General features: G+C 38.4%; 1 protein-coding gene across 4 annotated transcripts in view; it reads right to left on the reverse strand.

Annotated features, from left to right (window-relative positions):
- Window positions 1–14,060, reverse strand: part of fbxl17 (F-box and leucine-rich repeat protein 17) — a 225,135-nt gene that overhangs the window by 153,731 nt on the left and 57,344 nt on the right. For all 4 annotated transcript variants that reach the window (XM_078953147.1, XM_004072302.5, XM_078953148.1 and 1 more), the window contains exon 7: window positions 3,939–4,046. In XM_078953147.1, coding sequence (XP_078809273.1) covers window positions 3,939–4,046 — 108 coding nt within the window. The remainder of the gene's footprint in view (window positions 1–3,938; window positions 4,047–14,060) is intronic.

Consider the following 14,060-nt stretch of genomic DNA (forward strand, 5'->3'; position numbering starts at 1 on the left):
TTACGCTCTTTTTTTTTTTTTAAACTGTCCTGATTGGCTGTAGACTACTGTCAACCAATCTCATCTAGGCTGTGTCTCTGGTATGCGAATGCATTCAGTTTGCCAAATCTACATGAACATCTTCTATTGCTTGCAGATCTTTGTTTTCATTCTAAAACACTGGACTTCTTTTTCTATGAAGGTTTGTACTTTGACAATGTTTAAGTAAGAGATAAAAGTGTGAAAATCTCCATGTCTGTCGTAGAAAAGTGTAAAAAGTGTGAAGTGGGAGATTTTATAGCCTTCAAACATCAATAATCCCACTTCATGGATTGCACATATTGCAGACCGTATGTCACCTGTTAATTCAACACATAACAGTGCAGCGACAGGACGTTGGGTACTTAGATTTGCCTTCTATAAATTCTGTATCAGTTAGTTTCACAATCTTTTGCATCAAAATCTTTCCAAACACAACAAATGCCTATATTTGGAGGATAAGAGGCAAATGAGAATTTAGCTGTAAACCCCAGTTTAGAACATTGGGTGCAGCTGTCAGTAAGGGGAGGTGTAGGAGCCAAAATGCAGAAAACTGAGCTTAGAGGCAGAATATTCAACGTTTATTAAATCCACTTAAAAAAGGGAAAAAACTGGATAAAGCAGATGACCTGACGATGTAGAACTGAAAACCAGACACTGAAGACAAGTAACAGACATGAACATAGTTAACATGAACCCGGAGTGACTGATAGAGGACAGAACATGACCGATAACACCACTGAAAAACTAAACTCAACTGCAGAATCCTCACAGTAACACTATGATAATAACATTATTATTAATATTTTCAGAATTCTGGAGATAAAAGCTGTAGGAAGTCTGTGTTTTAAATATTATCATTGGTATTAAATTGATTCTTGCTGATCATGACTGCAGCACATTCTGCTTATAAAAATATTTGCCTCCAGTTTTTCTTTAACTCAATTTCCATATTGTTTTGCTGCCTTTGTCTCACTTTGAGCCCCTGCCCCTCTAAAGCTCTGTGCACATCCCTGCTCTTCACCCTATTGGATGTTTATGAGTATTTTTGCTTCATTCTTATTATTTTGTAGGAATCTGTTTTCACTTGGAAGTTTTTTACAAGTACATTTTTGTGTGGGGGAAAAAAAGACAATGTTATTGACCACGGGTGATTTATGAGGACAAGAAAAGGATGTGAATACTTTAGCACGGCACTTTTAGGTGGACTAATACTAAGCTATACCAAAAAAAAAACATAAGACTTTATATAACCTCAATAAATAAAAATAAGAACATAATAGTTTGAGATCAATCAAAATCTTTGTATATTTTATTGTGAGCTTGTTCTTCTGAGCTCCTAAATTTTCACTTTGTATAATATTGCAATAAATAGGAATAGATGACTGCTGGACCGTGTTTGGGGGCGCACGTCATCTCCACGTATGCTAATGCTGTTTTGACTGGCTGGCTTCATTACTGTCTGTCTACAACACTATTGCCAAGGTCAGAGGAGGCTTCAGAGATGATAGGAGGCCAAAACTATGAGCACAAATGAATCTGCTGTTTAATCTAATAATGCAGCGCAGCATCGGGTGCCTCCGTCATATTAACACAACTGTAATTGCATTTGGGGAGGAAGGAGAGCATAGGTCCACAGAGGTGTGTGCACACTCAAGTGTATATCAGCACAAATCAAACGGTTGTGCACAAGGAGGACGGAGGGGGTGGGGGGTGGGGGACTCACAGCTAACAGCACGCACACACACACACTCTACCCAGGTTCCATGATGGGAAAAGAAAAGGTCTGAGGAAAAAAAAGCAAGGGGAAATGTTCTGTTTTTCTGGAAACGTATTTCAGCCATGATGTGAGCGTACTGTATGTGTGTCCGTGTTTACGCTGTGTTGCATGGAGCGGCTTTAAGCACCGAGCATTGCTCATTAACATGGTAATATCCAAACAGCAGGGTGTAGTCAGAACAGCAGCACATTATTAGGATTCATCTCATTAGGTTTTCATGAGATTTAAAAGTTAACACAAAGTAACCGGAAAAAGAAGTCGGAGATAAAACACACAGTACGGTCAAGAATTCCCTCGCCTGAAGTTAAACAAGCCTCCGGAGGAGGACGTGTGGCCTGCAGCTACAAGAAGAGTTTAGTTAAAGAAACTGGATTGTGAAAAAGAAAAATTCAAACTTCTAAAGACAACAACTAAATTACAAAGAAGATTTTAAAATGTGGAAGTTTTTGCCTTTTTTTGGAGCTGTCACAGGTGACAGGAAATTCCAAACACTTTTCCAACTACTACTCTTTGACCATTTACACAATTATTTAATCAGATAATGAGCCTATTTACATGACCACTAATAACTAGAAACAAATAAGAAAACTGCAACGGATCAGATGTAGAGTCCTCTGATTCCAGCGGATTTTGAAGCACAGAAAAGTAGCTTTTTCACTGATAGGCGAAGCATCAGAATCAGTTGGTTTACATCGGAGGTCTGCAACCCTCGACAGTAAAAAAGTCGATGTCGCAATGACTACAATCCACTGAGAGCCACAGAGTCTTACTTCACACCTTAGAAAAATAAGACACTGGCCAAATCCGAATGGCTTCCCAACCCTTCTGGATATTTGAAGCTATAGCAGAGTCTGAAAGGGTTTTTTAAGGAGGAACCGCAGGTGATCCGCGTCGCGCTTATGGCGCGGAAGAGAAACGCATTTCTTCATTTCTGTCTTTTGTGCTTTGAAGCAATGGAGTTTATATGTAAATCCAAGTATTGAGTTTTTGTCTTGCATGACTTTGTAAGGCTATAAAACCGATGTTATGTATTTTCCAAGCGCTAGCAGCTACTCGCCAACGTAGACCAGCAACCACTGATGCGGTAGAGACTTTCAAATTTGAAGACACTATTTTTCCACTATTTTCTCTCCATTTGGAGGGATAAGTGTAGGGGTAGGGAAGCAGTTTGGATTTTGCAAATGTTTTGTACTTATCTCATTGTTACTATTAAGATTATATACATGAACCGTTTTTTTACATAAATAAAACATAAACATGAGGAGAAGGTAGCCTTTTCCAAAATATGACTGGTTTATAACTTTTAAATCAGAGGTTCACGCGAATTTCTTTCAAAATGAAAGACAGCCTCTGAAAGATCATCTCAATGTAGTAAATGTAGTAGAGGGTGGTGTGATGTTAGCAGTATTTACAAAAAAAATAAAAAATAAAGTTTATTTTAACATTTGTGGTGCATCTATGACAGAAGTAAAAAAAAAACTAAATTAAATCAGACCTATTAGTTGACCCTCACCATATTTTTCAAACCATAAGGTGCACCTTAAATCCTGTATTTATTCAAAAGTAGAAAATCAGCCTTATTATCTGGTGTGCCTTAATTCTGATTGTGTTTACAAATCAAATTAATTTTACAAATCAAATTAATTTTCTATGGTACACAGCACACAAAACATTTGTCAAAATGTTTTTGTTCAACTTGTGCTACGTGGTGTCCTTTAACTGTTTGTGAATAAATTGAATAAAGTATGAGTTGATTAACTTTTTTTTTAACTTTACTACTTACTTCACTTTACAGTTGTTTTAAAATTAAAACATGTTTCTTTTTCTTTAACTAGGATCCACACTGGAGGGGTAAAAGAACCACATGTGCCTCTGAAGCTCCAGCTTGCAAACCTCACATTCACATTCATTGTGTAAGCACTTCACTACAGTAAAGTGTTGCATTTCAGTGCAAACCTTCTTTTTTCAGCTGCAGCGTTGGAATTATGTGAACTTTTTAAACGGTTGAAGAGTTACAGTAATTCCAAGTAAGTCAATATTGGAGCTAAAACTGTGGTGTTAAAGGGTGAAATGGAGGAGGATTTTTACCATCTTTAAATTAGAACAAACAAGCATATAAGCAGAGAGGTTCAGGTCTTACCGCGGTAAGATGAATGACACCTTGAGAGGTCACAGGGCATCCCATAAAGCCCACAAACTGCAGCTCAGGGCAATGCTCCGCTACCGCCTGCACAGACTGATCAGTTACCTGGAAAACAGAAATAACAAACGACGGTGAGCAGCTTGATTTGCTAAAGGAAAGAACATGACACCTCTTCCTTTCAAATCAAAATAAAAAAACTTCAGTTTTCATTTACTACTTTACCAGTAGTAGTCATTAGTAGTTAGGGTTTGTAACCTCAAACCGTATAGGATGCCACTAATATTGTTGTGCACTTAAAATGTTATCTGTAAAGCCTATTTTTGGTGGATATTTCAAGATTTCTCAACACTTTCATTACTTTAAAGGTCAATGCAGTTAAATACTTTAGTTTTTTTTCACCCCAAAAAAGATTTACCTATAGAAGGTCTTGATTTCATAGATATAGGAAACACATTCCATTATAAAAAACTTAATTTTTTAACGAGCCAAACAAACATTTCACTTTTAAAAATGATCTTTTTAGAAAAATTGGCTCAACAAAGATAATCAATTACAAATGGATGTCATTTAGCAAATGTTTTTATCCAAAGCAACAATAAAAAATAACTAAATAACAAGCAAAATATCTCCTTTGAAAAAGAAAACAACAACTGTGTCAGAGTCCATACATTTAAAATTGTAAGAAAAATATTTTAGACCCAAAAAACATGAATGACTTTCTTTTTTAAATCACCTAACTTTAAGAGGAACTTCTGAGTGAACCAAAACATCTTTGTGGATCACGTTTAAAAAAACGAATAAAAGTGGAATCTATCCATAAATGAACAGAAAATCAATGCACACACTCCTAAAAACCTACCACTGCACTTCAAATTATAAAGTTTGACAGAATTCAGTTTTATCTGAGAAAACAAGACACACACAAAAAGGCAAACTTAGGAAAAAGTGATTAACCCGCATTTCCTTTTTATTTTCACTTGTTCTGTCCAACAACTGAGCAAATAGATGAGAGCAGAAAAAAAGGGGGGTGTAAAGGAAAAAAAGGAAAGCGGAAGAAAGTAAGGGGATACGAGTGCCAAGATGCTAATTTGAGGAGGTTATGATTTGAAGCTTCTCAACGGTTATGCCATATCTGCTAAAAAGACAAAAGTTACATTCAGTAGGGAAAATCTGGCACTAAGACAAGCAGAAGATATCTGTCCATCAACACACTGTGGGTTAGGAGACGGGAGCAGTGTGACAGTGTGCACGTGGGGGTGGAGATGCAAGCACGCTGCTAAGGTGAACCATGTGTTTAATAGGGGGACCAGATCCTCCCCAGCCCAAACCAGCCAGACCAGGATAGAGGGGGCAGGAGACACCCCCCCTCCCCAAGACCCCAGAGCATCCCCCGTGAAAGCAGCCCGAGTGAGGGAGACCGCTCACCCACCATCATTATGATGGATGAACCATTCCCATCATTCAGCCTGTCGTTTAGTAACAGCTCATAATGGATCAGAGATCGATCCCTAAGCAGAACATTTCAATACAGGCTTCACCTTTCTTCCTTACACCCAGAGCAACAACATATGACACATTGATGGGACTTGTGTGTAGCCTGATTCAAAACAAACATTCGAATCATATCAAGAACTTTCTATCAACATCTTCACTATAAAAGGTCTTGATACGATTTTTTTTTTCTAATATGACTGAACTAAACAAAGGAGGAACTCTCATTAATGTAAATATTGCATTATAAACTGATTGAAAGATTTTGCTGATAATAATAATTTTACTTATTTTTAAACCAAGCCATACTAATAAGTGCATAAATGCTAGGCGCTTAAGTCATGACCTTAAAACTACAGCATCAGCGAGTCAGACTTAGATGAACATCAGGAGATGCTACAAACAATGAAATATTGTCTTTGAACTACCAAGTGTGTTTTCAAGCTTTCCTTTCTAATAAATGCCTGCATGATTTTAGCTCAAAGGCAACTCTGCTAACTAGTTTCACACAATAAACAATAGTCAGAACCCCACATGCCATTCTTCCTGGACTAGCTAAAAGGTTACCAAGTCTCAGTGGAGGAAGATGAAAAACCCAGGGAGGCAGTGAGAGCAGAGAGAACTCGCAAAAAACAAGCGAGGTGTCCATTTATCCTCCACCAGCTCACAGTGTAGCTTTTCAGAGTAAAACGCCTTGAAGCCCAAAGCTTTGTCTCACGCCTTATCTGTGAGGAGCCAACATGTTAGCAGACAGAACATGGTTCATGAAAAAATATCACAGGGAAGGATGTTCAATCAGAAAAGTAAAAACAAAATGTGCTTTGATTCAGCAATTTAACAAAACTTTGTTAAACACATGAAGTACAAGGAGAAGAAAACAGGACGGATTTTTATAATAATTTCTCTTTTATTTGTGTTTATTTGTGCATTTTCTTATGAGGGGCTTATTTTATTATTTGACTGCATGTGTGGGCATTAGTGTTAGTTATTAGTCTCTTGAGCTTTTCTTTTCTTAGTGAAAGGTGCTATAGAAATAAAATGTATTTGAATTTGAACAACTCAGGAAGTTTTTACATCCATATTTAAGATTCTGAAAACAGACCATCTAAATGGTTATACCTTAGCCTGTTTACCTTCCATACTAAGAAGACATGGTGGGTTAATGAAACTCATCAAATTCAGCAGTAAACAATAAGGTGGGACAAAGAGAAGTTCTAAACTATTTTATAAACCAAAAAGAAATTTCAACCCATACAATTAACTGATTTATTTGAATTTATTTGAACCCGTGTCTGTACGGCAATTTAAGTTTACTTCTTCATTGTGTATAACTTAAATACCCTACCCTCTTGGTAAAGCGTTCCCAGTGGACTTTTTAGTTATAATTATGCAGTTTTAAGGCGAAATAAGAAATACATTTGTCGTTTTCTAGGACATAGTTTCTGCAGAGTGGCAGGAGTTCATTAGAAATTCCCCTCCGAGTTGTGGGCGGGACTGTTGGCGCAGACCAAGCCCGCTCCCCCTTCCCCTCACCGAAATGAGAGCTCTCTGTTTACATGCTCTCCCGCTAACTTCCAGACCCTCAAAACCCCAACCTGACAAAAATGGTGAGCAATATTGGAGCAATGCAACCGTAGAGATTTGAGCCAGATGCCAGCTAGGATGAGGAAAACAAAGACTTACATGGACACACATGGTCGTCTACAAGTGGATGCATCCAAATGGAGCGGAGCAGGAAGCTTGTGCCCCCCCCCCGTATATTTGGGTAACTAATACAATCTTTTTTCTAACTGCATTTTTTTATCTGCTTCTGATTCATAATGATTTGAATAAAGAAAAAAACAGAAATGCAAATTTGAGCTTTATATATATATATGTCCTCTATCATTAGAAAAATGACACAAGATGTTAAAAAGACCAAAAACATCATTTTCATCAGAGTGGGTCTTTAAGGAGAAGTTCTGAAACCCCTTCTGTTTTTGTAAAATCTGTCTTCTAAACCTTCCATAAAAATAACTTTCTGTATTAGTCAGTCCTGTGTACAGGTTGCAGTTACCTGCAACAGCTTTCAACGGAGCACGGGTTTTTAGAGCAATCAGTAAGTGAGTGTACCTCAGGTTTGGACCCACCACACTTTCCATCGGCAATCACTGCAGTCAGAAAAGATTAATCGACACAGAGTCAGTGCTCCCACTCGGAGACACTGATGAATATGGAACCTGATCTGTGAGGCCAGGTGGAGATACGAGAGTCAGGCAGGGTTGCATTTTTCAGGTTCAGGAAGGGAAGAAAAAAAAAAGAAAGAAACAAAAGAACCAGCCGGAGTTGAGCAGCTGGCAGGTAAAGGGAGGCAGGGTTCCCCAAACAGCTCCTGCCAAAAAATCATCAAGGAAAATATTTTCAAGCTGACTACCCACCAAATCAAAAAGTTTTCCCCAAAAAACAGAAGTGTGTGAGACAGGCAAAGGCATCACAACATACCCCACCACCTTCAGACTGTCTTTAATGCCAGTGTTGATGTTGGAAGAGCGTGTGGGTTTAACGGTGTGTGCAAGCTCCAGGTGTGGAAACAGAAAAAGAGACAGACAAGGTTAAATATCAGCAGTAAATCTCATTAGGTAAGAAAAGATATAGAGAAAAAAAAACAAGTTTGAACTCTACCAGAGGACAGGCCAATAAGGAATCAGATTGAGCTCATGCGTTCAGAAGCATGTGTGTGTATAACAAAGACTATGAGGTTTTTTTTTAGTAAGTTAGGCATCTGAAAACCCATCCCAAAGTTTTCTTCTTGTCCTTTCCCCCCACAGCCATTCATGGATTTTGACATAAAAACATTAAAAAAATACGGTAGCACTTTGGAGAAAAGGCAGAAAGTTTTAATGGTCTTTGAATGAAGGGAAGCAGAGAGAGCAGAAACATGGGTCTGAATGGTGAAAATGCTGCAGTTGAAAGCAAGTGTTTGTATGTTTTCAAGAATAAGAAGGTTAGTGCAGAGTGCCTGTCTGTGCTGGACTGGGCTTTTGGACATTCTGTCTGTCCAAAAGGCTGGGACAGCAACCAAAGCAACCTCTGGTGCAAAAGAGGGCATTCAAGCAAATCCATCTCATGGCTGCTTTAGGAAATGAGCAGATATGCATCAAAACTTTTACCTGGCAGAGATACGTTTCCATAGTGAACGTTTAATGTACTCAGAAAAGCTTATATTTATTTATCTAAACTATATACTGTATATAAAAATGCAGAGTTTTGCTTTCCAGAGAGAACATTTAATTATTGCTAACAGTAAGCATCTTTCTTCTGTCTTTAGATGATGGTTGGATCACTGTTTGTGTGAATGCTACTAATAGATTGAGATCCACTTCTGACTGTACAGTCAGGTTGTTTGCCCACTTCGACATATTTTCAGCTTTACCCCCCCCTCTGCTATAAAAGCCTTCAGCTTCTTCCCTGCTTGTCTTGTTGGTTCTGATCATTTTTGTGAACCATCTAAAGTTAATTGAAAATGAGTTCTTGTGACAACTTGTTTATTATTGCATGCAATACAAGAAATCTGGAAAACCTCACCTGCACTGTTCAGCACACATGTATTAATCTTTGAGTCACAGTGAATTTTTACCTAAAGACGTCCTGGATGGATTTTAGGTCAGTGAATCGGATCGTTTAAAATGAATCAATATCGCACCACTATTTTAAACATTTCCTTTTTTTGCTTAGATAAACCTCCATTCCTTTAGTAACCGGTCTCAGCGGTCAGCAGTCACGCATGCATTTTAACTACTAATGCAGTTTTTTTTTACTTAAAGTCAGCATCATTCAAAGCCACTCTTTAAAAGCAAATGTGCTTTTAATTCATAAGGTCTAAATATGTGTGTATGTACTTTACAGGTACAAGAGCAGATTTAATTCTTGCATTAGTTCATGTATTTAACCCCCCCATTAGGACAATTATTGCTTAGTTGTATAAATAACTCTCTTATATCACCTTCTAACATTTTTGTACAAGTTAAACAAAACAAAAAACTCCATTTATGCCAGTAGATTTGAGATAATGTGTTCGGGCTGAGCCACTCCTCACCATCTGAGCAGCAACAATTTCCTGAATATATTCATATGTTAAATGAGTGTCACAGTGTGTCAATGTGAAAGGCTTTGGCATTTCCAAATGATGAGAGTGCTGATGTGAGGAGGAGTAAATTTATGGATGGCACCGCCCCCCGGTTTACATTCTACTTCAGTCTGCCCTGTTCTACACGAGGCTCGGAAAACACTTGAACACATTAACCAAAGTAACAGATGTGCTTGGAGACACCCACACGTATCCCCGAGACGGAACATTTGCACTTCTCATTTTGATCGTGTGAATTTCAGTTACTCTCATTGTTGAAACCAGGGCTGCGGATTGCAGCAGGAAATTGTAAATTTAAGTCCCTTTTATTTGAAACATTAGCATGGGATTGCAAAGCAGCTCGGGCTCTGCTGCGTTTGCAGGTTTCTTTTGACAGCACCTTCTCAAATTAATGCAAGATTTAGGAATACATTAAAACTGAGCTTATTAACAATACTGTAACTCCCATTGAAATGCTCACCAAACAGACAGATAAACAGCAAATGATCACAATAACAATTTGAGTCAGCACACAGGAAATTGTGCTGGAACTGCGATCAAAGAAGTAATGATTTCTTTATGAAAACGTTCTGTTACTGAAGTACACTGTGCCGTTTTAAAGCTTTCCCTTTTTCTAAATAAACAAGAACAACTGCATGCCTGCAAGGTGCATATTAAAGTGGGATGATTTTCATCAAACTTCTGTTATTTCCAAGCTAATCATTTTCTCCATGAACGCTCTCACAGGAGTAATACTGCAGCGAGTTCATCACCCGCCCCAGAACACACAAACAAATATAAAAGCGCAGTCATAAAACGGGCACACAAGCACACCAAACTCTGTTTCCTTTTTTAAAGAGCTCAGATGGATTGAATTGATATGTCGGGCTGGTAATCTGGCTAAATTTTAAATGAACACTCATCATCCTCCGTAATATCTGATGCCCGGAGACAAAAGCAACGTGGAAAGTCGTAAAGTTTTACTGCAGGCGGGGAGAGTCTCTTTACTGTGCTGATGAGCAAGCCACTCTGCAAAATGCAGGGCTTTTAGCTTAGAGCCTCACATGTATATTGATCTGCCACTGACTGAGGCAGGTTCTCATTTAAATCTGCAAATAAACAAGTGTAAATGACTTTTCACGCTCAGGCATGAAGGCAATCACACAAGTCAACAGACAGATTGCATGAGGTTAAAGTTTCTGTTTTCCAGCGATCCAGAATTATGTTTTTTAAGCTTAAATAGTCAGATTTATGAGGTGCGTTGAGACGGAAACTCAGAATAGAGAGCAGTAAAAGGTAAGGTGAAAGAAAAAAGGGGGCAAAAATGAGTTCAAAGAGAAAAAAGTATGAAAGGCAGTGAAAGATTTGCTATCTTTTCATGCTAACATAATGTCCCCTCAGCCTTCAGTGTGCTAGCAAGCCTGACTGCTTCTTTCACGCCGGTATTTCCTGACTGAATACGCGACTGACAGACAGTTAGAGACATGAGAATGATGGAGAGGCGCAATGACAGGCCAAACAAGCAGGGTGGGGTAGGGGGGAGTACATGAATATGAGAGCAATCTGATCCTATTAGAGGACTGACGAGGATGAAGGGCTGCGGTGAGAGCTCTGAATCGCCCACATCTAATCAATCAGTCTAATTAACCAAGCTTTATGAACACAGGGCCAAGCTGAGAAGAAAATCTGCCGACACGCAGATTAATAATGATTACTGAATACACTGCAACACATTCTATTAGCGATCCATCTTCATGCCCACCGAGCAGCTTTGTTTAAAAAGTCTTTGTTTGCCAGTTGGGAGAATCTTGATGGTAAATATTTCTGTATGAAAAGATGTTAACCCAACATAAAACCTGCATTAGTGTCAAAAAAGATTAAATAACATCAAAAATGTTCTCACAGACCCGCTATGATCATCTGTTGATCTATTTTAAGTGTTCCCAGTGGTCTTTTAATTATGGTTATGCTATTTTTTATGCAACTTTTTTTTTCATTCAATGTTTCCTAGGACATAGTTTCTGCAAAGTGGCAGCAGTTCATTAGAACTTTGCCTCCGAGTTGTGGGTGGGACTGTTGGGGCAAAGCAACCCCGCCCCCCTTCCCTCATATTGGGAGCTCTCTACTTACACGTTTTCCCGCTAGCTTACAGCCCCTTTCCACCCCCAATCGAATTCCCAACGATTTAAATCAAGAAATACTCAAAAAATGCAGTTTTGCGCTGCATTTTCTTTATTCATGTCCTCCATGAAAAAATGCCACAAGAACATGCAAAAAAAAAAAAAAACACCTAAAACCTTTTTTTTTAATCAGAGATGTTTTTAAAAAAGTATTGAAATATAAAAAATATTCTTTTCTTTGCACCAAGGACTGGACAGGTGGTTATTTGACCTTGGCTCTTCCTCTGCAGGAGTTCTGACTCGGAAACCAAAACGGGTCACCACAGACAGAAAAGCAGTGGAGTTTCTCATGCCAGAGTGTGTGTTTGTGCTGTCAAGTCTTCACACCCAGCAGACCTTTAGCCGCCAGCAGGGATGCTCATGGGCGTTGCGTGACCATGACCTGCTGATGGGCACCACCGCTCATCCGTTGTCGGCGGGGACATGAAAACAAGCTAAATGGTCGACTACCCTTAACAGCACTGGGAAGGCAGAAGGCATCTAGTTTGAATGATTAGGGAGCATCTGCGCCTTTTCTTTCTAAATTATGGTAAATAAACCACCACAACCTTTTCACCTTCCTCTTGCCTTTTTCACGTTCCTTATTATGCTGTAGCAGACAGCAGAAACAGAAACAATGGTTAATTCAAGCAAATGTCCTCATTATTCTATGAAAAAAACTAAAGGAAATGCATTACAGATGAAAAAAACAAACAAAATGATTCTACAATTAAATCAGTTGACTCATTTTAAAAATGTTTTGCACTCCAAAATATGTTTTTCAACCTTCTTATTTTATTGTTTTGTGTAGAGGGATGCTCTCATATAGTACAACACAATGAAAATAACTGCATGAAGTAAACATTACTATGTATATCCTTTGATGTAGAGTACAGGGTTTGTGTGCTGTTGCTTCCTCTGTCTAATATTAGGAGAAACAATGGATGTACCTTACAATAAATCCTGCTAATTTCTGTTTGTCTGCAAGAATGCTGATGATCAATTTATGTTGCCAGAAATAGCAAGTTATATGCACTCTGCGTTTCTCAGGGATGAGCATTTATTACTTGTCCTATCATTGTAAATGTAATATCTTTGTGTATTTGGCATTAGATGAGGCCAACAAAACTGCTTTGGAACTGGCTCTGTAAATGTGCGAGCAGTAATCCCGTAATTTCTCACGCTTCATTAACTCATCGTTTAATTTAAATACTATTTACCACATTAATTGAAAATATTTTTGCATGACTATTTCTTGCAATTTGTTTCAAGCATGAACTTTGAAAATGTAAATGATCCAGTCTAGCTGAATATATGTACAGTCGTTTCAATCCATCATATACTATCCATCTCTGCACTGGTTCAACACTATCATTTTTGAAAGGATGCACTATACATTTCAAAAATCAAAGCTCGTTTTTCGAAAATGACCATGTTCAAAATGTTTGACTCCAGGGATCAATAAAGCAGTTTTCCCAAGCTGAGTCCATCTCAGACACTTCCAATCCATAAAACACTTGGCCTGGCATTTTCAATCACCTCACTGAATGAAAAAAAACACACAACCTGCTTACTGGTGATGATTTCACAGGTCAGAGAAAATTAGCACTTTGTGATTTATGTTTGTTTCAAAATGAATTAATCTGCCATCTATTCATTTGCAGAAGCCATCGCTTCTCTCACGTCAAACAATCCTGTCTCGTTTTTTCTTTTCTTCTTCATGTCATCTGCTTCAATGATGCCACAGAGGACTGGAATCTGCATGGGCGATCACCAAAATGATTGGTCGTCTCAGCCACCCGAACCTCTAGCAGAAAATTACCTGTCATTTGTTTTGTGACTTAAGCCCTTGGTTCCTTTACAAGTTTTCCATGCCGGCCTTTAGTCTGGTATATTTGTGATGGTGCATGTAGGATGGGTAAGGAGTGACTGAAACCATCTGAAAAGCCGCCAAATAGCAGTTTCTATGGGACGAGAAAAAAGCCTTGTTCTCATCCTGTTTTCCTAAAGATCAATAGTGCTTTGTTGCATGTCAGATTGAAACCAGAAGCAATGGTGGAGGAGGAACCTAAAAGACACACTTTACTCCTTTAAATGCAATGTCATTATATCACATTGTCAAGGCCCCCCAAAGGCTCTCTGGAGGTTTCGATCTCAGAGTGCTCTTTTCCCAAAGAAGATGTCAATAGCTCTTTGTTGAATGTAAGATGGTAATCAGGAAACGAAAATGTAAAGGAAGCACAGAAGGCACATTTTACACCTTTAAATGTAAAGTCATGTTATTAGGCAACATTACCAAAGGTCTGCAACCCTTGTCTGAACTTTTCAAAGCGATCCTTAAAGGGTTACTTTACAAAAGCCATT

The sequence above is a fragment of the Oryzias latipes genome, chromosome 9 (assembly GCF_053564925.1).
Source record: "Oryzias latipes strain Hd-rR chromosome 9, Olatipes_Hd-rR_3.1".
NCBI classification, from domain to species: Eukaryota; Metazoa; Chordata; class Actinopteri; order Beloniformes; family Adrianichthyidae; genus Oryzias; species Oryzias latipes.